The 27575-nt window shown below is 41.8% G+C and overlaps 2 protein-coding genes across 4 annotated transcripts in view; both read left to right on the top strand.

Annotated features, from left to right (window-relative positions):
• The first annotated feature begins 661 nt into the window (after positions 1-661).
• LOC121578878 (matrix metalloproteinase-28-like) lies at positions 662-11895 on the top strand. Its single transcript, XM_041893200.2, has 7 exons — positions 662-723; positions 3690-3892; positions 7985-8206; positions 8610-8855; positions 10075-10224; positions 10658-10848; positions 11015-11895. The coding sequence occupies exons 1-7, from the start codon at positions 662-664 to the stop codon at positions 11483-11485; spliced, it is 1545 nt and encodes a 514-aa protein (XP_041749134.2). The 3' UTR covers positions 11486-11895.
• Positions 11896-12925: 1030 nt separating this feature from the next.
• LOC121579392 (collagen alpha-1(XXVI) chain-like) overlaps positions 12926-27575 on the top strand; it is a 61215-nt gene continuing 46565 nt past the window's right edge. For 2 of the 3 annotated variants that reach the window (XM_041893961.2, XM_041893959.2), the window contains exons 1-3: positions 12926-13375; positions 14032-14154; positions 15181-15284. In XM_041893961.2, the coding sequence (XP_041749895.1) occupies positions 13215-13375; positions 14032-14154; positions 15181-15284 (388 nt within the window). In that variant the 5' untranslated portion in view covers positions 12926-13214. The remainder of the gene's footprint in view (positions 13376-14031; positions 14155-15180; positions 15285-27575) is intronic. The other variant, XM_041893962.2, reaches the window with a different exon arrangement.

Here is a 27575-nt window from a genome sequence, read left to right as displayed (position 1 = left end):
TTGCAAAGCTTTACAACTTTTGGGGGTAAACATAGCCCAACAATGGACTAAAGGAGCCTAAATTACTCCTTATAGTCCAAGGACCTTACATGTTCTGTTTAGAGACTAATTGTCTCTGGCAGCCAAAACAGCCAAATACTCCATCTAAACTAAAATCGATTCTCAATTGCAGTACGGTTCTAGAAACATAAAGCCTTCCACTTTCATATCACATCAAAATAATTTCACAAATACTAAATATACACTTACTTACACTGTTTTAACTTGTTTTAACAGTTGCAGCTGACAGTATTTCTCAGTGACAACGTATTTGTGGCGTCCGTCTTCCATTTACACACAGATGTTTAGAGATGCAGATAGCTAATTAGCACAGGTAGTCGACTCTGTCTTCCGACTGTTCAGACTAACTCCATAGTAACTGTGCGTGTAAAGGTATGTAGTAATTTAACCTTTTGTTTACATTTTTTTATTTCTCACTGATATGAAAGATATGTTCCTTATGTTTCCAAAACCATACCGTGTTAAAGTTCAGACCGAGCGCCGGGGCTCTTAACAAAAGTCCACCGGCCAAAAGATCTTATCGTCAATAGTTGCTAAAGGTAGTTAGTGTCTATGAATGGGGTAAACAGAGCTCAGGGTTAGTTGACCCAGTCATAGTATTATGGCTTTGCACACAACCCAGTTTGTTCCTGACCCCAGCTTGCCTGGCTTCCCTGACCTTAAGTCAGTCCCAGTTTCATGGTTCTTCACTTTACTTCACTCCTTTTTGGGAATGGAGCTTTTGATCAGCAAACTAGGCTACACTTTGAGCTCTTTGTGGTCTGGCTTTATTTTTTACTTTTTTTAAATAGCTAAATCTTCTCAGTACAGGACAGCCCAGTTTTTGGTCACACAAATTCCGAAGAGTATAGTGAACAGAGAACTGACTTGTAACTCATAACTTGTCAGGCTGAATCTTAATTTGAGAAGCATGCCCGTCACTTGATCTCAAGTTAGGATTTCGCCCTGGCAATCTGACCTACCGATGGTGCAAGGTATCTTTGTATGTGTCTTTTGGAACTTATCATTTAGCCTGCTTTAGATCCAGCCTTGTTCAAAACCCAAGACTACCCAGTAAATTCAACTAATCTGGTTTTCTTTGCACTGACAATTGTCTGTGGAGTTCCAGTCCAATGCACAGGACCCTCTCTCTAGTATTTAGTCTCTACCCAGCTGTGCTGGCTGGTTTCCATTAGGCAGCCATTTAAGGGACTACTGTAGGCCACAGAAGGACCAGGGGAGTGCCGCCCATCATCACCCAGCTGCCGAAGTGGGCCAGAGCGCCACATCCCATCCCACATTGCACTCTGCTCGCTCCCAGCTGCTCATGGGAACAGCGCTGGCTGGCGGCCCTCAGGGCCTAATCAATCCAGTCAGGGAAAAGTATGATGGGTTGTTCCCTCACCACAAACATCTCTGTCAGTGGTGAGAATATTTAAATTTTATTTCACCTTTATTTAACAAGGTAGGCCAGTTGAGAACAAGTTCTCATTTACAACTGCGACCTGGCCAAGATAAAGCAAAGCAGTGCGATAAAAACAACAACAACACAGAGTTACATATGGGATAAACAAAAAAGTACAGTCAATAACACAATAGAAAAATAGAAAATCTATATACAGTGTGTGCAAATGTAGTAAGTTATGGAGGTAAGGCAATAAATAGGCCAGTGCAAAATAATTACAATTTAGTATTAACACTGGAGTGATAGATGTACAGAAGATGATGTGCAAATAGAGATACTGGGGTGCAAATGAGCAAAATAAATAACAATATGGGGATGAGGTAGTTGGGTGGACTAATTACAGATGGGCTGTGTACAGGTGCAGTGATCGGTAAGCTGCTCTGACAACTGATGCTTAAAGTTAATGAGGGAGATAAGAGTCTCCAGCTTCAGAGATTTTTGCAGTTCATTCCAGTCATTGGCAGCTTGGCTTTGGGGGTGACCAGTGAGATATACCTGCTGGAGCGCATACTACGGGTGGGTGTTGCTATGGTGACCAATGAGCTAAGATAAGGCAGGGATTTGCCTAGCAGTGATAATCAATGGCATCTCTGGTATTAGCATATGCTGTGTTAGCGAGGTCCCAACAAACTATGCTGATTAGACCACTTAGCCCTCATTTGAGTCCTCTGCTGTATTCACTCAGTGCTTAATGATGTTTTAGGTTCTTTCATACCAGCCCCAATGCTTTCATCTCTTCCCTCCAGGCCAGATGTCTTGACCATGGTATTCTAAAGCACTTAAGTGTTGTAGTCCACTCAAATTGCTCAATTACTTTATATTGTTTTGTTCCCTTTCCTTACGTTGAACATAGTCTATGGTCCAGGAGAGCGTGTGATACACATTCTGAATTTGTTTGTATGTTCTGTGTTTTCCTGAATAGCATTTTCTGGAGAAGTATGGATACCTAGAGTGTCACTATTCCGTCGTGGATGTGGTGGAGGAGTCAAGCGCAGGAAACAGAGGTTAAGTCCAACAAGACTTTTAATAGTCTCAATAACAAGAGAACAAACCCCGACCTCGAAAACACGAAGTGGCGAGGGAAAATTACGCACACGCGTAAAACACTAAACATGGAAAAAATGACACGGAAAACAAACACGTATCATAGACACGGTGGCAACAGAATAACAACACACAAATACCCTAGATCACAACACGGAACTTATAAGACACGTAATCAACTCCCAAACAGACACAGGTGTGACAGACAGACAAAAGCAATCAAACACAGAAACATAGAGCGGTGGCAGCTAGTACTCCGGGGACGGCGAACGCCGAAGCCTGCCCGAACCAGGAGGAGGAGCAGCCTCGGCCGAAACCGTGACATAGAGGAGGAGTATCACCAACATAATGATATTGAGGTCAACACAGCTCTCAGGTACAATCAGCCTGGCATCATTCAACCTACCAGAAAAATTACTTTACAGTAATAATGGGAAATTAGGGAAACCTTTAATCGAGTGTCGTCAATGATTGATTACAATGTATTGGTTGTTAAAGGAGATGTTATGTACATTTTTCATAGATTTTGTGAACTCACTTAATTGTTTCTCAGAATACCAAATCTGAGGAAAATGTTTTAATTCTCTGTGAAAATGTCTTTAAGGTGTTGTGTTAACATAGCTTTACCAAAAGTGAGTCCCATTCCGCAGTTGTGCTTGAGTGAAAAACCAAGCACGTCTCTGTTTTCACAGTTGCACTGGGAGTTACCCAATATTTGGAGAAGAAAAGCATGCCTCATTTAAAAGATTGATCTAAATGTATTACATGTTTATGTTCTATCAGCAAAGCAAAAGCTTGGTTTCCCTAATGGAAGAAACAGTCTGCTACCAGAGCCTGGTATTTATCCAGGTGATAGAGGTATTATGGCAGCTATTATTTATGCCCTTATTTAGATCACATGCATTTGACATTGATGGAGAGCTAGACGGTGCATTACCTCCACTGCTCAGCAAGGTTTGATGTCAGTTGTAAACAACACCCACTACCATCACATTGTGAAGTGCTATATTGATTTCATCACATTTTACGGTTTGTTACTTTTTGATTCTACTTGCTCTCATTCTGGATGTGTTCTCCTATCTTTGTGTGTCATTCACTCTTCTTTTATCATTCATCCATCTCTCCTCTGTCTGGCTTTCAGGGAGTTCCAGTGGCTCACCCACCTGCCAGTCACTGGGCGTCTTGACAGTGCAACCCAGCACCAGATGGCAGTGCCCAGGTGTGGGGTGAGGGATGACAGGGGCCAGCAAGCCTGGGCACAGAGGGTCAACAGCATCTTCAATGGAGGTCTGACCAAACCTAACAGTGGGCAGCGTCTACGCAGGAAGCGCCATAGCCAGCTAGGTTAGTGGCCAGTCCATGGACCCCCTTTAGCTGATTTGGGCTCACATTGGGCTCACTACTGGCCAATTTCAAACCAACCCCCTACATTTTACTAATTTTGTATTCCTTCTTTGAAGATCAAATGATTGAATTGAAATATAATTGGCCCATACAGATGGACTTGATTATCCAGGTCATACTTCAAGGAAAGACTGCTAAAGCAATTCCAATGTGACTTTATTGTCTAGAATGGAGAGGTCAAGCATGTTGTCAGGCTAACTCATCTCATCATCTGAACTGTGACTTGATACTGCATCCTCAATTAAATGTTAATCGAATCAACTATTACCATCGATTTGAGGTAATAACATTAAGTTGTTTGCTCAATTACTCCCAATGGCAAGCTGCCCTGTTGGTTTCCGCAATGACCAAATTAGTTATTAGCTGTTAGGCAGGAATTCTCAAATCCCAGGCTGGTTTTCCTTTAGTCAATCCCAGATTAGAGGAAAGTTCGGAAAATCATCCTTACTCCTGGCTTTGAGGTCCGAATTTAAGAAAATGGGTTTTGATGTCTCCATTAAAGGACTCAGTAGTGGCAGTCAACATCCATGGCCATGTGCTTCCCGTGGTTGGTCTCTGTTAGGGTTGTTCAATATTAACTCAAAATCCCAGCCAGTGTAGTATGTAGGTTATTTACACACACAGCCATTTATATATCTTCAGGGAATTCTCCAATCTCCACTTGTGCGTGGGAAGCACATTCTAAGTTAGATAAAAACTCTCTGCACACACATCCTATTTTATCTTAAAGGAGCTCCCTGGTCCCTTTTAGTCTGTGAGAACCACTGCCTAAATGGTTAAGATATACGACACTCTCTCCAATAAGCCCCCTGTAAGCTTGTACATCTGCCCAGGCCCATATGGAGACTGTCCAACACATATTCACTGTGTGAGAGATAGGCCTACATGCTCAGTGGTAAATGGAGCTGGTTTTGGGTAACAGGGTGCTGGTGTTTGTGGTCTGGATGTTGAAAAGTATGTAATTCCACACAGCCCCTGGAGTGATTGGATAATACTAGAAGAATGCAGGAGCATGCGTCATACTGCCAACTTTTCCAGCTTCTGGTTGATACCTGACAGCTGCCACCTGCTCCCTGTGCAAATACTAGGAGAGGGAAGTCCACAGCAGGGAAGCTTTTGATCCCCTGGAGCTATTGCTTTAAAGAGAGATTCCGGACATAATACATGCAAGGATTCTACAGTATTTTGTTGAGGTATTATTTGACCTAGAGCCTAAATTTGAGCGGGATATTGGAAGACAGTTTCTGCAAGTTAGGCAGTGAAGGTCAATGGGCAAGATGCAATTTGAACAGGAATGTCAATGGGCAAGACACTGTACATTTCAGGGGAATAACATTTTGTGGCATTCTTTCAAATGTTAGTGTGGTAAGGAAGAAAGTTGTATCTATCTATCCATCCATCCATTAAGTGAAGGCAGCCAACAGAAGTCATGGTTGAGAGACTGAGAGAAACAAGCTATTGCACCATCAATTGATCAAGCCTCACCAATGAGGCATGTTGGAAGCACACTGTAAACATTGAGAGATAAATGAGATATTTGGTTTGCTTAAAATAACACAAATATTATGTGTCCAAGACCACATTTTGGGGAGTTTCTTATATACTTGTTCAAAAGAGGGGCAAGACTGGTAAACCGGTTCAACCATGTACAGTGAGGGAAAAAGGTATTTGATCCCCTGCTGATTTTGTAGGTTTGCCCACTGACAAAGAAATTATCAGTCTATCATTTTAATGGTAGGTTTATTTGAACAGTGAGAGACAGAATAACAACAATAAAATCCAGAAAAACGCATGTCAAAAATGTTATAAATTGATTTGCATTTTAATTAGGGAAATAAGTATTTGACCCCCTCTCAATCAGAAAGATTTCTGGCTCCCAGGTGTCTTTTATACAGGTAACCAGCTGAGATTAGGAGCACACTCTTAAAGGGAGTGCTCCTAATCTCAGCTTGTTACCTGTATAAAAGACACCTGTCCACAGAAGCAATCAATCAGATTCCAAACTCTCCACCATGGCCAAGACCAAAGAGCTCTCCAAGGATGTCAGGGACAAGATTGTAGACCTACACAAGGCTGGAATGGGCTACAAGACCATCGCCAAGCAGCTTGGTGAGAAGGTGACAACAGTTGGTGCGATTATTTGCAAATGGAAGAAACACAAAAGAACTGTCAATCTCCCTCGGCCTGGGGCTCCATGCAAGATCTCACCTCGTGGAGTTGCAATGATCATGAGAACGGTGAGGAATCAGCCCAGAACTAAACGGGAGAATCTTGTCAATGATCTCAAGGCAGCTGGGACCATAGTCACCAAGAAAACAAATGGTAACACACTACGCCGTGAAGGACTGAAATCCTGCAGTGCCCGCAAGGTCCCCCTGCTCAAGAAAGCACATATACAGGCCCGTCTGAAGTTTGCCAATGAACATCTGAATGACTGGGTGAAGGTGCTGCGGTCAGATGAGACCAAAATGGAGCTTTGGCATCAACTCAACTCGCCGTGTTTGGAGGAGGAGGAATGCTGCCTATGACCCCAAGAACACCATCCCCACCGTCAAACATGGAGGTGGAAACATTATGCTTTGGGGGTGTTTTTCTGCTAAGGGGACAGGACAACTTCACCGCATCAAAGGGACGATGGACGGGGCCATGTACCGTCAAATCTTGGATGAGAACCTCCTTCCCTCAGCCAGGGCATTGAAAATGGGTCATGGATGGGTATTCCAGCATGACAATGACCCAAAATACACGGCCAAGGCAACAAAGGAGTGGCTCAAGAAGAAGCACATTAAGGTCCTGGAGTGGCCTAGCCAGTCTCCAGACCTTAATCCCATAGACAATCTGTGGAGGGAGCTGAAGGTTCAAGTTGCCAAACGTCAGGCTCGAAACCTTAATGACTTGGAGAAGATCTGCAAAGAGGAGTGGGACAAAATCCCTCCTGAGATGTGTGCAAACCTGGTGGCCAACTACAAGAAAGGTCTGACCTCTGTGATTGCCAACAAGGGTTTTGCCACCAAGGACTAAGTCATGTTTTGCAGAGGGGTCAAATACTTATTTCCCTCATTAAAATGCAAATCAATTTATAACATTTTTTACATGCGTTTTTCTGGATTTTTTTGTTGTTATTCTGTCTCTCACTGTTCAAATAAACCTACCATTAAAATTATAGACTGATCATGTCTTTGTCAGTGGGCAAACATATAACATCAGCAGGGGATTAAATACTTTTTTCCCTCACTGTAGGTAGAAACAAGGTGAATGTTTTTTGGGGTCTCTGAGTGATTTCCCACAAGCTCTTGAAATGTGTTTATCACACTCTGGCTCTAAGCTCGTATAGGTGAAGAAGACTAACTCTTCCCACCTTTGTGTTTTTTAGAGGTATGTGTGAGGTGGTCTTGCTCAATGAATGTGTCTTATTGGGACATAAGGCCTCTGCTGCAGTCAATTTACAAGGTTATTTTTATACTCGTATTACAAAGATGCAGGGAGTTGTTTTGACACCAAAAAATCCTACACAGCAAGAGCTCTTCTGAATGAGTTGTTTACATTTTTTAAAGTTGTGTCACTGCTCAAACCACAAGTAATGCAATACACATTACTCTCTCTGCACTTAGCCAAAGGATTCACCCTTATTGTTAAAAATTAAACACTCACATTCCCATTACTGTAATAGTGCATCTGGAACCATTTTCACACTTCCTGAAATGTGCAAACCTCTCTCTCTCTCTCTCTCTCTCTCTCTCTCTCTCTCTCTCTCTCTCTCTCTCTCTCTCTCTCTCTCTCTCTCTCTCTCTCTCTCTCTCTCTCTCTCTCTCTCTCTCTCCGTCTCCTCGTTCTCCCTTATCCTATCTCCCTGCATGAATGACATTCGCTGCATGAATGACAATCTGAATCTTACTCAACACAACAGCGATCCCAACAGTTGGTGCTAGTGACCCATTTAACTACTCTTTTTCAACATTTATATATCTTACTTCTTTGTCATGAGTCCCCCTTGCTCCTCTATTTTCATCAATCCATCTCATCTCTCTGCAGCTGGGAGATGGCACAAGCATCACCTGACCTACCGGGTGGTGAACTGGCCTGGCCACCTCCCTCGGGGTCAGGTGGCCCTAGCCGCACGAAAGGCTTTCCAGCTGTGGAGCAACGTGTCGGCCCTGACCTTCAGAGAGGTCATCCAGGGTTCAGCTGACATTCGGCTCGCCTTCTACAAGGGGGAGCACAACGACGGCATGGGCAATGCCTTTGATGGTCCAGGTGGGGAGTATAGCAGTATAACTATTGATGGTTTGACATTTTGATTGAATCCTGAACGATCATAATTTACCTGAAGGGAGGATGCATTTTCAAACAGGGCAATTTCCAAAGATCAGTTGGATTCAGTTGTGAAAGATCTAATTCGGGACTAGCCCCAGCTGTCACAATGTTCACTTGCTTACAGATCTGTCTTGCCTGGTCTGAAAATAGCCCCTAGCCTCTACTGCTTAATTATTTTCAGATGTAAAGGGACCGGATAGTCATAAGAAACATTGTGATGGTTCCACCTAGCCTGAAAATGGGAGTCGAGAAGCTTCCACCATATTTCTTAGGGCAAAGGATTGCGTTGGGAAGCTTCTCTTCCACCCCTGAACCCTCTCTATGTTTTTGTTATTAACCCCAGGAGGCGCCCTAGCGCACGCCTTCTTCCCATGCCGAGGGGAGGCTCACTTTGACATGGCAGAGCGCTGGACACTGAACGGCTACAAGGGCCACAACCTGTTCATGGTGATTGCCCACGAGGTGGGCCACACGCTGGGCCTGGAGCACTCTCCTGTGCGCCATGCTCTCATGTCCCCCTACTACAAGAAGCTGGGGAAAGCCACGGTGCTGAGCTGGGATGACATCACTGCTGTACAGCAGCTTTATGGTGCGTAGACATACTCCACTCTGAGAGAGGAACATTAAATTCTATTTGAATTTGAGCAAGATTTTGAACCAGTCATTTACATGCCAACTACTACTTAAAAAAATTGGAGTGGAAGAAAAAACTTGTGGAAGAGAGCGAGAACATGTGGAGGTAATAGTCAGTGGTCAGGTAGAGGAGGAAACAAGGTTACATAAGGGTGTGGAGATGATGATAAAATGACATTGAGACCTCATATTGAATTTAGTCCACAAATCTGACTAGAGATTGGATCAGCATCCGTTTATTTAACCCATCACCATATGCTGTGCTATCATTCACCATGACATCACAGTGTCCGATCACTCTGTCATACAGTATATGAAGCATCAATTGAAAAAAACAAAGGACGGAATCTTTTCATATTAAAAGTGTGGCTAAAGCCATCACATTTATTACAGGGAATCACACCAGGTAGCATAGGCTACTGTATAGACTCCATTTTTCCATCTGAACACTCTGATGCTTTCCCAAAGGGATGTCCAGAGATCACTATATCACAGAGCCAGGCTTCCAGCAGATGGAAACATTGTTTATCAGTCTTTTTTTCCCATCCTCTCGTCCCCTCAAAGTCACACCAAAGTAAACAAGCAACATCCTTGTACATCAACGTTTCCACTTAGACAGTAAAACAGGGAGAAGCCAGACAAACTGTCTCCTCATGTTTTGTCTCGCTCTCCTTAGGGATGCCGATTTTATCAGGCCTTTACACAATTGTTTGCTAAACCTTTTCCAAACAGAATGGGTGGGCAACATCTGGAGACAAATCAAAGGAGATGTTGTGTCTGCGATTCAGTGGCATCGGAAAATCATTTGGCTCTTTTGACTTTTTTTGGCATCGGAATACAGTAAATCAAAAGTCAGCTCAGCTGTCAGTATCTCAGCACTCAGTCATCCGTGATGTGTTGGGTTTTCCATGCTGCAATGTTATGGCGTGCCAATTAGTATCTTTTGTGTATCTCTCTAACTTGCTTTGAAACTGGTATGTAGGTCATATCTGTACTTGTCCAAAGCAGAAAGCTGTGTAGTCAGAAATAATGTACATTAATCAGTCAGGCTTTTTGCAGATGCACTTGGTCTATTGTAGTAACATAGAAGAATATGCATGTATATTATGTATAGTCATGAAAGCTTATACATTACTAAAGCTACTGTCCTTTTTGTAATTGAATGTTCTCTATAGGGAAGCCAGAGAGTGGTCAGGTAATCCAGTTGCCTGGTCAGGTGTTTAGCTCTGCCCTGCAGGACTGGGAGCTGTCTGAAGGGGGCACTGCGAAGCCTGATTCCACCCCACCTCCTTACTGCAGGGGCTTCTTTGATGCCATCACCATGGGTAAGACTGAACTGGTGGTCACTATCTGACCATGCTAAAAAGGCTCAAAAATAAATTCAATTGAAAGGCTCTCTGTCACCCGACTGGAAGTTGTACTTACCTAACATATTTGAGGTTACATTTTAGTCATTTAGCAGACGCTCTTATCCAGTTAGTGAGTGCGTACATTTTTCATACTGGCCCCCTGTGGGAATCGAACCCACAACCCTGGCGTTGCAAGTGCCATGCTCTGCCAACTTAGCTACACAGTCAGAAGCAAGGTTTGGATAAGAGTTGACGTTTCAAGTAAGCATCGCCATCTGGTGGATTTTGGCATATGACTATTTTGGGACATAAGTTTACATGAACAGTAGGTTGAAAATTCCTCATTGACTTCTGAAGACAGTGATATACTCTGATACCTATAAAGCTTCCATGTTATATTACCTTGCAGACCAAGATGGTACCATCCTAGTATTCCGTGGGGGGCTGTTCTGGACTGCGTCTCCTGCTGGCCAGGCCAGCTCCCCTCTACCTCTGCAGAACCGCTGGCCAGGACTACCCCTCGCCATTGAGGCAGCTGCTTACTCAAAGATGGACAATAAGTTCCACTTTTTCAAAGGTAGTCTGCACGTGAAGACACAAGTAACCCGGCAATAAACGTGAAATTCTTTGTTCTTGTTACAGTAATAACTGTCTTCAATCACAGTTGGTGTTAGCGTTCAAGTTCGAGATACACAGTACAGTCAGGTAGATTATTGCAGAAATGTTTCATACAGACTGATTTTTCCGTTTGTGTCCTGATATTTGTGTTGCTGCATTGCAATTTCACATCTCACACCACAAGCACCTCAGCACCTTCCTCCTTGCGTCTCTTCCTCCAGGCAGACGAGTGTGGCTTTACTCCAGCAGCGGTATGGACCCAGGCTTCCCCCTGCGGAGCAGTGAGCTAGGCCTCCCTGGACACCCTGACCAGGCCTTCTACTACCCCCACCTGGGCCACCTGGTAGTGTTCAAAGGCCAGCGCTACTTTGTGCTCAACCTTGGGACCCTGAGGCCCGAACCATACTACCCCTGCAGCCTGGAGGACTGGAGGGGCGTCCCCCAGGGAGCCAATGGGGCCCTCAGCCACCCTGATGGACAGGTATACTTCTTCAAGGAGCAGCAGTACTGGAGCTTTGATCCAGAGAAGGTGCAGGTGACTGGAGGGGGGAGGTGGGACATAGTGCTGGAGTGGACAGGCTGTCTCGGAACTCACCACAGAGGCAATGATATACTGTGACCACAAGAGGATGCTAACTAACTGATTCAAGTGTTTGGTGAGGGTAATGTGCAATGGATGTACTCAGACTAAGCAATGACAGAAGTCAAGGGATTTGTTTATGTTCCCATATTTCTTATGTTTATACAGTATTATTAAATTAAGATTAATATTCCTACATCCTCCAGTGATCCAATGTTTTTGTTTGTGCTTGTTTTGTTTTGTTCTAGACTGTATTAAGATATTCTGTATGAGTCATATCCCATCTGTGGGCTATAAATTACATGTGGCATTTTGCACAAATTAATTATGTGGATGTTTTCTCTCTGACAAGTTGTTGTTGGAAATGAAGTCTCTGGACTCTTTAGTAGAATCTTGCGTTCATAAATACCTTTTGTATTATTATTTTTAATAAAATACCACAAATATGACACTGTTTTAGCATTTGCAGCATTTCCTTGATGTCCTAATGATGTGACCAAGGGACTGTTCCAGCCAGGGACCTCCTCTGCATTAAAAGGATGATCAAATTCTGCTCATGTGAGATCAAAAGAGAACAAGACAACAGTTCCCACGGGGGGCCAGTATGAAAAAAATATATATATATAAAAAAAATTATGAATGCACTCACTAACTGTAAGTCGCTCTGGATAAGAGCGTCTGCTAAATGACTAAAATGTAAATGTTAAAATGTAAATGTTGACATGTCATTCCCCACGAATAATGAAGCGCCCCCCTTGGGCCAATTGAGATATCACCTTTGACTAACACATTTCAGTTAATTATTATAGCTCCCGCTTTGGGCCAATCAGTGTAATCTTGTAAATGCCGGATCTCTATGGCAAGACGCATCATTCACCCAAGTTTCATCAAAATCGGGCCAGTGCTGTCTGAGATATCCCGTAACGTAGCCTACTAATGGATGGAGACAGATCCACAGTCCCATCGTGGGGGACAATTATACTAGTTGTAATCTCTGTAACCCATAAGTAAAATCTCGAGTTCACGCAGAATCTGCCCACGGGAGATTATACTGGTTGTGAGTACTATGTAACAATGTGTAAATGCACTCTTACTCTAGGCCCCTACCTGCCTATGTAACTACCATGTAGCCTACCAGCTCTCCTGGTGACACCTCAGAGCCAAAGAGCTATTGATGAATACTAGTTCTTTCCTTCAGATTTATTGCTACTTTTTACACTTTTTGATCAATTAAACCGATGTGATTTGCATCACTATTTGATTTGAATTCAGGCACTTCTTAGGTTTCATTAAATGGTTTGTTTGTGCCTCGTAAATGATTTATGGATAAGGTTTGATATGGCTTCCTATTCCATATATGTAAAACTAATAGCTAGCCTACCACTATCTATTCTGTTGATGGTCGTGAACTTTATCCGTTCCACATTACTGAGCAGTAATACGCTCTGCACAAAAACTGCTGCGTCGAGCTCCCCAAACTCCAGTGCGTTATAGCGCGCACGCTGCTGCAGACAGTCAGACAATCCCTCCAGAGTTGGAAGGCAAAAGCCTATCAACACGACAAAGGCGGGGACCGGGAGAACAGTACAGAATGTCTCACGACTTTGCAGATTTATATGGAATTCGTTTACTTTAACGATACATTAGGACGATATATTCGTGCCCTGCGGCTATTCCTTCCCAAGACGCGCGTCTCCAAACTTTATGCACTTCACAATACAGGTAGTGTTCAAACTCTCACTCGAAAGGAACCCTACATTTGCGGACAATGACAGCTTCAATAATTTTGAGCTTTCTTTGTATTTGGATGTTTTCACCCAGTCTGTCACAAGAGACCGGGTTTGTCTATCAGTTTCCAGGTATGACATTTCAACGCATCCACACTGAGCACACTGCTGGACCCCTTGCAGGCACCAACGCGGTTCGCAGGTAAGTGGACCTCAAGTAAATAAGTAGGCTAAATGAAAACCTAATGAAGTCACTCATGTATTCATCAGAGAAGTTGTTGTTCAAGGTTAAACATATACTGATCTGTAGAAATATATTTTATAGTTATCATCCTGTTCAGGAAGTTGGACTTGTTGTGTATGCTTGAGCAATACAATGTGCATTGACTTTATTCTGAATGAAGTAGCCAAAAGTATATAACTGTTGCAATTAATTTCTTATATGTGCTATGAATAACGAAATGAAAAGCAATACTGGCAATAATGAAACAGAGCATTAAGATGTGGCTCTGGTTTGGTTTGGAATAGATTAATGGAGCAGACTACTTAAAAATTGCCCATTGCTGCCAATCTAACATATGAATTGTCTCTCAGTGCTAGTTTATGACACTATGAACACATTTATTTATTGTCTTGATTTGATTTGATACTAGATTTGGCCTGATATTCCAGACTTCTTAATTGACATAAGTGGACCTCCCAGAGAGTTTTCCTCAATATTAAATGATGATGAAAATTATTATATATATATTTCTTTAGTGCTTTATTAAAATAGTTGTTGGCTGCCTTTTGTTATGAACCCCATCTCCCAGACACACACACACTAAACCTCTGCCTCCCTGTGGTTTCCTTTGGTAGGAACTGGTGTCAGTACACAGTGTCGAAGATTGTGTCATGCCAGGTGCACAACGGGACGGAGACGCTGGTAAAGCGAGTGTTTCAGAGTTGCCGGTGGCCAGGACCCTGTTCTAACCTCATCAGGTATGAATGGCACAGTTCACTCACTCACCCCCACAGGCCCTTCATGCAGTGCGAGTGTCATGCAGCGGCAAATACAACTTCAGACATGAGGGGTTATGATTTCAGTGTTGCGCTGGGACCCATATTGAGTTTAGGGAATATCTGCTCATGTCAACAATCTATATATAAATCCTAATGGGTTGCAGTAGCCTATAAGGTAACAAACCATCTTGCTGAGCCAAAAGCTTTGGGGGAAGGGCTACCATTTTCAGGTTTCCCTTGGTCGCCTTCAGGATAGCTATGGGTCAAGTGCCACTACATTTTGGTGTCTTCAGAATCATAATTCTACATCTCGTGAAGACAAAGCCATCTTGAGGGAAAATATCAGCTCATTGATTCTGGTTTCAGTTCAGCTGGCCAAGAGTCTGGCCAGATGTTGCACAGGGGTCATAATTATGATGTGTTTATATTATTTGCCTAAAGGGTCCTTTATGTCATCCAGCTTTGACTACAGACAGTCTAATGACTGATAATTCACCCCCATGGAAATGCTCTTTGTTAAGTTGTTTGTTGGTCGAAGAAGGCAGATTTAATCCCTAGACCACCACACAGAGCAGCAAGTCATCCACCATTAAGGCATATGAATATGATTTTTCCCATTCCAGTATTCCCAGGTCTGCCATTGCTCACAGAAAAGACACTGATGTAAGACCATAGCCGTTTATAACTGTGTGGTTGCATTCCATTGTTTTATGTCTCTGGGATCCATCCAGAAAGACTACTTTAATGGACTCTGGGTATTCGGTCATAGTGTTAAGCTTGGATCAACATTGTTATTTTATCCCTATGTTATAGATGGGTTAAACATCTTTTGATTTAGAGTTATTCCCAGTGTAAAGAGGTCAGTGTAAAGGATTTGAATGACGTCTGTGAAGGTTTGTCCTAATGTTACTGACATCAGTGTTAAGACCTCTAATGATGTCCATGAAGTGAACACCTGCCCCAGTGCCACAATGCTGCCCGTCAGTGACTATACTCTGCTCTCAGTTACAGGACCCTGGTCCGGCCCACGTACAGGTTGACGTATCGCCAGGTGACAGCATTGGAGTGGAGGTGCTGCCCCGGCTTCCTGGGAGACGACTGCAAAGAGGGTGAGTAGAGTACTGTACAGATGTAGGATCTTCATTTCATCACTTTTGTTGCTGACAATTTCCCTGTAAATGCAGATGAGCTTTGTGATTTACATAAATTCACTGAAAACCCACACTAACACATGGTTATATTAAGAGTATTGCACTTTTCATGTAGCCTACTTTTGGCCAGCTAATTGCCTAACCACTGATCAAGCAACATTATGGACTAAACGTTCAAATTCTGTTGCTGCAGGATTATTTTGCTGTGTCAAATTAAGATCCTACATCTGTACCTGTGTCTGTTCGTCCGTCCTACCGTCCGTTCGTCTGTCTATCTGTCTGTCTGCCTTTTAAACTCAGAGAGTTGGTGAGCAGGAGGTAGAAATGCCACAAGGGCACTGCAGTCAAAACAGGGGTCACCTTGTGTACCTCATACATTCTTTGATCCTAAACTCCCTGCTATGTACTGTATGACACAAAATCACAGGGTGAAAAACAATGGCCGATCTTCACCCACTCATGCACTGTATTCTAGGCTGAGCATTTAGTTTTTGTGGTTTGTTTTGTTTATTGAATCTGACTGTGGTGTAATGAAGACAAAAGATAAGGATAGTCACCAGATTTGACTTACTTGTCCTCCCTCCTGGTAGGACTCACTGTTCTGCTTTTTCTTGGGACAATGTTCCTTATCATAAGTTCTCATCGGGCAAGCGGTTAATGGACCAAAACAGTGTTTCTTCTGTTACCGATACGGTGGTTCAGAGTTCATTTAACTGATTTTATTTTACCTTTATTTTAAAAGGGAGTCCAATTGAGACCAAGAACATGGCTCTGCTCCCCATTTCAGACTGGAGCTCTGTTCAACATAGGACCGGCGATGACCTGTCACGGTGTTAGAAATGGTGAGGTGTGGAATCAGGCGCAGAAGCAGATGTACAGTCCAACAAGACTTTACTAGCGAGTGCAAAATAATCCAAACACGGCCCGAGGCCAACAGACGCACACAGGCGTCAAACACGAGCGCACAAACACAGGGCGCAAAAACTCTCCTCAACCGAGGAGGAAGATAAATCGTAACTGGCGTACCGAAACACGGGTAACGCACAAACACCTGACACGAAACAATTACACACAACACTACACTAACAACAAGGAAACTAAATAGGGTGCTTAATGAGACATAACACAAGACAGGTGTGGCTAACAGACAAAACTAATCAAACAGGAAACATAGAACATGCAACGGTGGCAGCTAGAATTCCGGAGACGACGAACGCCGAAACCTGCCCGAACAAGGGAGAGAGGCAGCCTCGGCCGAAACCGTGACATGACCCTCCTCTGTGCTGACTCTGAGGAGTCAACTTACAGAAGGAAAGCAATGTTATGACGATGTGAAATGAGTATTAACGGCAGAATAGTTTTTGCAGATTTCAATATAAAGTTGTAATGACTCAAAATCTAAATGAATAATGGCATCACAGGGTTTTCAGCTTTTTGTGTCTATGTTGTTCTCAAAGATTATTTCTGTCTGTCATCGCTATCTATCTTTTCAATCTTGGTGTTCCACTGGCTACCGCTGAGTATGCTGTACTCTCATAGTGAACAATTGGAGCAAAAACATTTGTAAGTCATTGTGTGGTGACACACACACGTACACACACATTCACACACACACACACACACACACACACACACACACACACACACACACACACACACACACACTCACACACACTCACACACATTCACACTCACACACAGTCTTGTACAACTAACCTTGTAGGGACCCTAACACTAATTCTTACCTTAACCCTAAACCCCCTAGAAATAGCATTTGACCTTGTGGGGACCAACAATATGTCCCCAGTTGGTCAAATATTTGTTTGTTTACTATTCTTGTGGGGACTTCTGGTCCCCCACAAGTATAGTTAAACACGTCCACACGTCCACACGTCCGCACGCACGCACGCACGCACGCACGCACGCACGCACGCACACACACACACACACACACACACACACACACACACACACACACACACACACACACACACACACACACACACACACACACACACACCATCTGGAGAGGGGCCTCTCACTGACTGGAAGTGCTCTCCCTGTGAATGGGTAAACAGAGCCAGACTGTGGCGATGTGGGGCGGCCCTCTGTATAGTGATTCCCCTGGCCCTACTGGTCTGTTCTACGTGGGGCCATGCCTTGTTTTGGATTTAATGTACCAATCCCCCCTACTCTCCCCTGTCTTCCCCATTCCCTCCATTACCCCCCACCCAAACTCTGCCACTCTTTACCTCTCCTCTGTTTTAGCGGATTTACACGCACACGCACACACACACACACACATACAAACACACACTCACATGCACACAAGCAAATGGCTTCACTGTCATTGGGAGATTTGCGTGAACCTCAAGCACCCATTACAAATTAGGATTCATCCCTGAGTCATGAACATCTGCTATTGGCCCCACCACCAAACATCTCCATCTCTGCAGTCATTCACATGGCTGTGTACTCCACAGGCCTTATAAGATCTCAACCAGATATCCAAATCAACCAAATCAGATATCATTTCATATTTTCGATGCATGACTTTATCTGTTTTTTGGTGAAGAAAATGAGTGCTAGTCAGAAAAAAACGAATTTAACTAAAGCAAAAATGTTCAAAGGTATAAAATGTCGGTATGGAAAGCTCCAGTGTAGCCTTGTTGCAGTTTGAGGTGAGGGACCCTGGCAGCAACACAATATTGTGTTGTGTATTGTCGTCCTGTGGGAGAGATGGGAGAGTAGTCCTGTCAAGCTCAGTTGGTAGAGGTTGGCACTTGCATTGCCAGGATTGTAGATTGAATTCTCGCTGGGGCCACCCATGCGAACATTTCACGATAGAGAAAAGTGTCTGCTAAATGGCATACTGTATACGGTGCCTTCAGAAAGTATTCATACCCCTTGACTTATTCCACATTTTGTTGTTGCAGCCTGAATTCAAAATCGATTACTTTTATTATTATTATTTTTCTACACACAATAACCCATAATGACAAAGTGAAAACATGTTTTTAGAAATCTTTCCAAATGTATCTCATTTACATAGGTATTCACACCACTGAGTCAATACTTTGTAGAAGCACCTTTGGCAGCGATTACAGCTGTGAAACTTTTTGGGTAAGTCTCTAAGAGCTTTCCACACCTGGATTGTGCAACATTTGCCCTTAATTCCTTTCAAAATTCTTCAAGCTCTGTCAAATTGGTTGTTGATCGTTCCTAGACAATCATTTTCAAGTCTTGCCATTTTTTTGCAGTATTACTTTAGTGCCTAGTTGCAAAAAGGATGCATGTTTTTGAATATTTGTATTCTGTACAGGCTTCCTTCTTTTCACTCTGTCAATTAGGTTAGTATTGTGGAGTAACTACAATGTTGTTGATCCATCCTCAGTTTTCTCCTATCGCAGCCATTAAACTCTGTAACAGTTTTAGAGTCACCATTGGCCTCATGGTGAAATCACTGAGTGGTTTCCTTCCTCTCCGGCAACTGACTTTGGAAGTACGCCTGTATCTTTGTAGTGACTGGGTGTATTGAAACACCATCCAAAGTGTATTTAGTAACTTCAGCATACTCAAAGGGATATTCAATGTCTGCTGTTTTATTTTTACCCATCTACCAATAGGTGCCCTTCTTTGCAAGGCATTGGAAAACCTCCCTGGTCTTTGTGGTTGAATCTGTGTTTGAAATTCACTGCTCGGCTGAGGGACCTTACAGATAATTGTATGTGTGGGGTACAGAGATTAAGTAATCATTCAGAAATCATGTTAAACACTATTATTGCACACAGAGTGAGCCCATACAACTTATTATGTGACTTTTTAAGCAACATTTTACTCATGAACAAATTTAGACTTGCCATAACAAAGGGGTTGAATACTTACTGACTCAAGACATTTCAGCTTTTCATTTTTTATTAATTTGTAAACATTTTGAAACTTCCACTTTGACATTATGAAGTATTGTGTGTAGGCCAGTGACAAAACATCTCAATGTAATCCATTTTAAATTTAGGCTGTGACACAACAAAATGTGGAAAAAGTCAAGGGGTGTGAATACTTTCTGAAGGCACTGTATAGGTATAAAGCAACGGAGAAAGAGAGGAGATGGAAATGCAGAGACTAGAGATTTGTAACCTGTATGAAAAGTAGAATGGTTAGTCCTGTGTATTCCTGGAAAATGAGCAGTTGAAGCCATACACATTCACTGTACACATACCTGTTGCAAAACTCCATTGTGATTTGAATGACAAAAAAGTGCAAAGAGCAAGGTCCTATTCACAGTCTCGTCTCTAGACTGTTGAAGCAAAGCACCCAAGGGTCAGTGCTCAGGAGGCATTGTTATCCCTGGATAGGCAAGCCACAGTTGCAGAAGTCATCCCACTTATGTGGCAAGACCCACATGACTTCCCCATCTTTATCCCGAAAGCATTCGCTTTTGAGGTAAAGAAATGACATAATCTGGGAATTGGAAGTCTCTTCCCCCACACTCTATCGACACAGTCGTTTCAGAGAGTGTTCGCTCCCCGGGAGCATTACATTTGTTGAAACCAGCGCGTCGTTGTTGTTTCAGGCTCCGGGTTGCGATGCCTCTAGAGTGAGCTCTTACAGGTTGTCGTCATGCACTGGGCGGCGAGTGTGTCTGGCCTTGATGCCTGCCTCCCTGTGTGTGTGTGTGTGTGTAACCTGGTGGACGTGAGACCTGTGCCTCAGCCAGCTGCCTGTGGTAGTGCTTGCACAGCAGATTTCACTGACCTATGGAAACAGCTGGACAAGAGAATATGATCGGACTTTATAAGCAAGTGTTCTCATGAACTGCCAGCAGGGCTGGCTCTAGACTTTTGGGGGCTCTAAACAAGATTTGATTGGAGGGCCCTCCACATCACGGAAAAACATTATAGTGGCCCCCCTCTTGATGGTGGAGAGAAACATTTAAGCTTTATAGTTCATTTCCTGCAATTCTACACATTTTGCCATGGGCGTAGAGAAAATGTTGCAGTTTTAAAGAAAGTTTTCTGTAATTCTACAAATATGTCTATGGGGTGGAGAGAAAACGTTTCAATTTTATAACACATTTCATGCAATTCTACTAATTATGCCATGGGGTTGAGAGATATGTTTGCCGTTTTGAAGCTCATTTCCTGCAATTCTACACATTTTGTATGACTTATGCCATGTTAATATTATACCTGAGTGAGAATGACTAACAAAATCAATGGGAGCTGTCGTATATGATGAATGGTGGCAATTATTGCTGTCAACAAAGAGTCCGTTATGCTGCATCATGTTAGAAGTTTTATTCATACCACGAGGTTACAGCATAAATTACAGACACGCGTTGTCCGGAGAACGACTCGTCAGATTGTTATGGCCGTTCTAACGTCTCACCGTTTAACCCCTATTTATAAACACTGCTGCCCCCTCTTCTGGCCAATCACCAGTCTCCCCTTTACAACCCACCTCCTATCTGTGGTATGTGGTATTACACCTAAAACATTCCCTCTTGATACTACCATAAACAACATTCCTTCAGTTCCATTTAAAAACATTTAACACCATCGTATTGTCAATACACTACATTCCCCCCTTTCGAGACGGCAACTAAACGTCTCGAAACCAAACAGAATAAGATTATGACTAGTAACAACTTATCTTATTGAGTATCTTTAACCTTAAACCCAAAAACATTCTCCTCTAGAATGTAAAATACCTTTCTATGACATATGAATAACTGTTTATGAAGTGTGAACACATTACTATGAATTATGAACAAACTGTTTATGAGGTGTGAACACATTACTATGAATTATGAATAAATCTTTATGGAGTGTGAGAGCGAAAAACCTGTCCGGCAACCTTTGTTCCAAATCCATCCATCCATCAATCAATCAAGACAGTAAAATTCTCTCACGGTCCCTCTGCCCCAGGCAACCACCGCAGTACTCCAGATAAACTCATAAATCATGTTAAGACATTTGAAACTATGATGCCATTAAATACACATGTTTCCCCTTTAAACAAAATCCTATCCAGAAATATCCATTGTACGGCTGGTCAACCCATCGAATCGTACAATGAATCTCTCCCTTCCTAGACCTTCTGTCCCTAAACCCCATCGAAATAAACAAAAGCATCTAAGATCCTCATCTGCATTCAATAACATCAAACATCATTCTACTAAAATCAATACCTAAGAATATGACACAATTATGTATTACACATCAAATATGTCTATATTTCATTGCAGACACTGGAATGTAGTCCACTACACTTCATCTCCTCCGTATTCTCCTCCTCCAATCTCGACTTCCACTGCATCGTTGATGATGGAATCAGCCACACCCTCCTTGTTTCATCTCCTCCAGTCATATTGTCCCTTCATATTGTCTTTGTTTGAGTCACATGTTCCCCCAAATGCTTCTGGAATGAAAAGAAACGACCAAACAGTATCCTTTGCAAAACAACATTTTCAAATTAAACCTCCACATCAATTTAAAAGAATATAAAAATGACATATCAATGATGTATGAATCACATTATCCATTCCCCCCTTTATTCATAAAATCATTCTAAAATCATATTAAAATCAGCCTACAAAATGTTTTCTTTGAAACAATAAACATAAAATGATCAAATAATCAAAAAGGATATTTATCCATCAGTTCCACTTGTCAATCTTTATCCAGATCAGGAACAGTCAACACCGGCATCTGAGTGTTGTCTCCAGGCACCACTTCTCCAACCTATCTCAATCTCATAACTTTATCAAAAGTCAGTACAAACATCACACAGTGTTATCAAAGCTGAAACTAAAATCTGACCCATCACTGCCCCTACTGGCCTAACTGATCTTGCAACCAAATCTTCTCAGATCTCCCAAATGTTACACCATATCATGGAAGAGGTCCCCCCTTCTCCCTTAGACTCATTCTCCAATGGTAGGCTTGAAGACTATGACATGTAGCCATGTCACCCTTTTAACCCTAGATTTAGCTGTGTTCGGTGCTAACTCTCTTTTAATAGTAAAAGCCTCATATGGAAGCTTCAATGTTGACATGTAACCAAATCCTGTCCATCCCTAATGTAAGAATATAGATGCTTTATCACCCCCAAACCCCTAAATATCTCTAAGATTCCCCATAGTCACATTGTCAGTCAAAAGCTAATCATTTAACCATCAAAGTCCTGCTTTTCTACTACCTGGTACATAAAAATTACATTATATTTGTCATCTCTAACCTTATGTTCATGCTTATCCAAAGTTATCATATAACCTCCCAATATGATATTCCCATAAACATACCCTTTACCTCATATGTTTTATTAGAACAACAACAACTTTTAGCCCTCAATGTTTCACCTGAATACTTCAGGTTTCCACTGTTACCTGACCTTACTTTCCATCTAACAATTCCCATAGGGTAATCCCTTTACCCAAGAACACTTAAACCCTACTGGTCTGACAACTACATTATTTTATCGGTCAATGACTGTTGCCGATACCACAGTCATGACAAAGCATAACCCTGACCCAGACCCGCTAGAGGCTGCGCAACCGTCCAGCACGTCTTGGGCTGGCATCCCCAACAGACATCAACCCTCAAGATTCCTCACTGATTCTTACAGAATGAGTTAATCTATCTCTAATTTTCACAACAGAGGAACGAGCAGCACTGATCAGATGCCCCCCCCCCTCTGTCATCAAAATCAAAAGACCTCATCCTGCAGCTTCCATGATGAATCTCTCTTCTCCATTTCAGATTAATCTATATTGCTCTCTACAACTATCTGCTCTGCTTTTTTTAACCCTATTCGTCAGTAACCTAAACCCCTGAGTCTCTCTTACTGCCTCCTTTAATTTCAGAAAAGTTGTTGTCATCCTTCCTACATTTGCTATTACCATCGTATCATTAATCCCTTCCCAAAGTTACCATTAACATTGTTGATTTAGTTGATGAATTAAAACCCTTAATTCCCTCTAGTGGGAAACTACCAACATCCTATTCGATTATTCCCTGTTTGAGTGACTACTGTAATAAACTTATCCTTAACTCCCTCTATGACTGTGGAAAGTTTTACAGACTTCAAATCTTCCATTATAAGCGTCACCTTACAAATTACATAGCCCTTTAACCAATCATTCTTAACCGGAACAAATTTCTATGCTTTCACTAGATAAGTACACATATTCTCCCTGATCTTTATCTGTAACCTTACGCAAAATAATCCCTTATTTGAGTAGGTGCAACAGCTCCTACTTCTGATCCTGCTAACAATACTTATTCTCCCTAATTATCTCTCTCTCTCTGTGAAAGAAACGTCATCATCCTAAATGGCATATTATTATTATTATTATCCTAACTCTAATAACAGTATTTTCCCCCTATAATTGGTGCTGAACCCTTATAATCAAATGCGCTATATTTATGGCTTTAATAACTATCAATGTTGAAAGAGTTAAATTACTTCTCACTGTTGTTTTAATAGACTCACGTGGTGATGTCATTATTGTTACTACCTCATCCCAAAGCTCTGAACTCTTTACTTGTACTTCCATCCATCACCACTAGTGTCACTTTTTCCCCCTTTCAGTTCTACCTCTAAACTTTAAACCTTTTGATTATAACAAAAAGTACCCACAATTACCTTGATCTTCCTATTCTAAAGTGTCATTCATTACTGTTCTCTCTCTCTCTTACTACTAACTTTGAACTTAGCTCACTGTCTCAGAGTTCCTTCACCCCTAGTTCTCCTAACTTATTTTAATCTAATCTTCTCCTAACCTTTAAACAAACCTTTTTCCACTGATTTATTGACAAAATTCCTTCCCCACCAATTTTAGAATACGTGATTGGGAATTCCCCACCTGCTTCTGACTCATTACACACAGACTTGGCAAATGACTAAACACCTTTTAGCCTAACCTCAAATCTCTTAGTGTAAGAATGTAACCCAAAATAACAGTCACCGCTATTAAGTTTATTTTCCCAGACAGATTGTCTAACAGGCAATCTAATACATTATCATCCTTCCTATGATATTATCTTTTAAGCAAATGATTCCCAAAACCCCACTTCTTAAAATATTCTACCAGACAGTCAGTCGTCCAGTGTGCCTCTGATCGAACACTTCAATTTACACCATACATCTCTTCCCACAATATCCTTGATATATTGTCCTAATATTAGTATGTCTATTGTAATTCCTATTTGACTTCTATAGCAGAGCTCAATTGATTCCCGAAGAGTAAACTGTTTTACTACTTCAAATCCCTATCCTAACCTAATTAGTTTATTTTACAGAGTGATATGTTTAACCTCCTTAGGCTGAACCCAGATAAGTTTTTCCCCTATTCACTATCACTTCTAATGATCGGTTGTTTTTACTTCAATTGTTGGCTATTTTCTCTTCTTCTCTAATCGATGCTATCAGCTGATACCCCCCTTCTGGATATTCTAGACACTCTAGAATATTTAGTGTTCACCTGGAGAACAGGTGATCTTGAATTGCCCCTGTATCTTCCTTAAAAATGTTCTCTTGTTTCCTCCTGACTTGTTGCTGTGGATAAGGAACATCTGGTACCCCCCTTTGGCTGGTACAATTGCATTTGATATTGTTCAGTTGAAGCTGTGACAGTGATTGTTGATTTGGTTCACTCTGATTCTTCATACTTTTCTTCTTCTCCACCACCAGTTATAAGTTGTATTTGATTGAGTTTTCTTCGTCCAGTTCTTCTCGTTGTGGACCTATCAGTATTCTTCAACAGGTTATCTTCTAAGTTCTGTTCTTGAAATATCATCTTCCATCATCTTCTTACTTTTCTTCTGTGCCAGTCCTTGTAGGACAAACTCCTCTTGAAAATAAAGCACCTTTAATCTCCAAATCTTCATCGCTTTCTTCATCTTCAACTTCCATCAGAGATCAAATCTCTAGTATCCATTTCTTCTTTCCTCTCTTGCCACTTCCCTCTGATCACAGAGTCATATCCACCCATGCATAACCTCTTCATCATCACTCATCTTCTTTAACTTCCCCTTCTCCTTCACATTCCAGACATCTCCTATTGTTGGGATCCTTTTCTTCATCATCTTCTCTTCTCTTCATCTTCATCTTTCTGAACCTCCTTCTCTTCGTTTCCAGACATGTCGGTTCTTCTTACTTCTGGAGTTTTGAATTCATCTTCATCGTTGTTTCTGCTGGTACCCTATCTATTATTAATCTATATTTCTGATGCAATAATCACTCCTGGATGATTATTGTAAGCTGAGAATAAACCTCCCTAAGCTCTACTTTTTAAACCTATCTTATCACTGACATATTTTATCAATTTCTGTTTGAGAATGAAGGGCAACTTTTGTTTCACTTGCCGGATACCCTAGCAACACTTTAGTTAAAGGATTACCACTATGCACTATATCAACCGATGTACTGACTTTCCTAGTCCTGATATTTTTTACCCCATTGTAACAAGCCTTTCTATTCCTTTATTGTGAACTATCCTATTTTAAACTATATAGGTTATGTAGCCTTCTTCCCTGTAATTCTTAATAGAACCTAACAACTCCAAATAAATCCCAATAAGTCCATTAAACATCATGAATAATTAAAACCAATTTTTATTCCTATATCCTATGTCCCCAATTTATCCATTAGTGTTGACTATATTACCACAACCCATCAAATGCAAGTAAATTAGTCAACTCCAAAGCAATCCCAAAACAAAGCCTCTAACCCTTCAATAAATGATACAATTCCCATCAAATGCCAGTGATACACAGAGCATCCAAAATGCAATTTTTAATGAAATAGTATTTGCCAAGCCCATGCAAAATCGTCATAAGCTCACATATCTTGTAACAGTAACCTGTTTGATGACTTGATCCCTCCACCGCGTCACGTGATCACTTCCTGTATCTCCTCGCCCCCCCTCTCCTGTCTCTCATGACAAGGGACAAAGACACAGAAACAGCTTTTAATAGTTAATGCCATCACTGAGTATTTCCAACCATTCAATATTCGTTCGTTCTACATTCACTCTAAAACTTTAACTCAGGACTAATTATAGATCGCCCAAAAACATTTTGATTTTAATCCGTCATTTAATTATTTAATTCACTCTATTATAATCCGCCACCATATATTTAATTTATAAATTCAATAGGTCCCAAAACAAGTTTCATCTTAACCCACCGCCGTGTAAACTTCGTGTTAAACTCTCCTTGTGCCTATTTGTTCCGTCGTCTGTGTTCCTCTGTCTCCCCCTGCAGTTTAACCCATGTGTTGTTTTGCAGAATCCCACGCATGCGCAAATATCATTTATTACATAGATCGCTCCAAAACATTTCATTTAATTTTAATCGTCTTTTAATTTAATTAATTATACTCCGTCAACATATATTTGATTTATAACTTTACTACATATCGCCAAATAGTTTCCCGTTCGAACAACAGCCGTTTAACACCTAAGAGATTTTTCCCCAAAAACCCCCCACATGGGACCTATGACCCTTACCCATAATGCCGTGCTTTGTAGGCTTAGCACATAACCACATGTTGTAGTTTTTAGCCCCGTAAAATCACACATGCGCAAATATCATTTTAACCTCACTTGAGTCTCAGCATCCCCTCATGGTGCCGTAAAACAAAACGTTCCCTAATCTCGTGCCATAAACTCCAACTCCCACGTTTGGTACTGTAGTGTCGCAAAATTAAACGCATGCGCAAATATCATTCCTCACTACACTTTCACCGTGAAAGGAAGATTCTCTACTCTCTCTCTCCAAACAGAATACCAGTCCAGCTGTAATTCCCCATTTCCCCCTTATAGTCAAACAACATTTAACAGCGCTCACAAAACATATAACCTGACTTACAAACACATAAACAAGTTTAAGAGACTTTCACCCGTCGCAACGGAATCTCTAAGGATACGTTAACATGTAGCACACAACACAATTAGCCTGTAGCATTAGCATTTAGCTTAGCCTAAGGTACACTATAGCATGATTCACACTTTAGCCTTACAAAGATTAGCCTGAGCAACGATATACCACGTGGCCCAAAACAATCCAGCCTTAGCTTCAGCCTCTAGCCAACTGCAGCCTACTACACAGAAACATACCCTGCACCGTTGCCAAATAAATAATCGTCCAATTCTCCCCGTCTAACTTTATGCTGCCTTGAAAGATGAATCTCATATCAAGAGGTTACCCCCCAACCAATTTCCCGTCGACCAGAGGAGGAGTATAA

Source organism: Coregonus clupeaformis, chromosome 13 (assembly GCF_020615455.1).
Source record: "Coregonus clupeaformis isolate EN_2021a chromosome 13, ASM2061545v1, whole genome shotgun sequence".
NCBI lineage: Eukaryota > Metazoa > Chordata > Actinopteri > Salmoniformes > Salmonidae > Coregonus > Coregonus clupeaformis.
Note: the sequence above shows the minus strand (reverse complement) of the source record. Positions and strands in the feature narration are given on the sequence as shown.

Excerpts from the sequence above, each read along its gene's own strand:
- LOC121578878 (XM_041893200.2), top strand. The coding sequence starts at position 662 with ATGGCTTTGCACACAACCCAGTTTGTTCCTGACCCCAGCTTGCCTGGC. Across the intron at positions 3,893-7,984 it reads GAAGCGCCATAGCCAGCTAG|CTGGGAGATGGCACAAGCAT; the intron begins GTTAGTGGCCAG and ends ATCTCTCTGCAG. Across the intron at positions 8,856-10,074 it reads TGCTGTACAGCAGCTTTATG|GGAAGCCAGAGAGTGGTCAG; the intron begins GTGCGTAGACAT and ends TGTTCTCTATAG.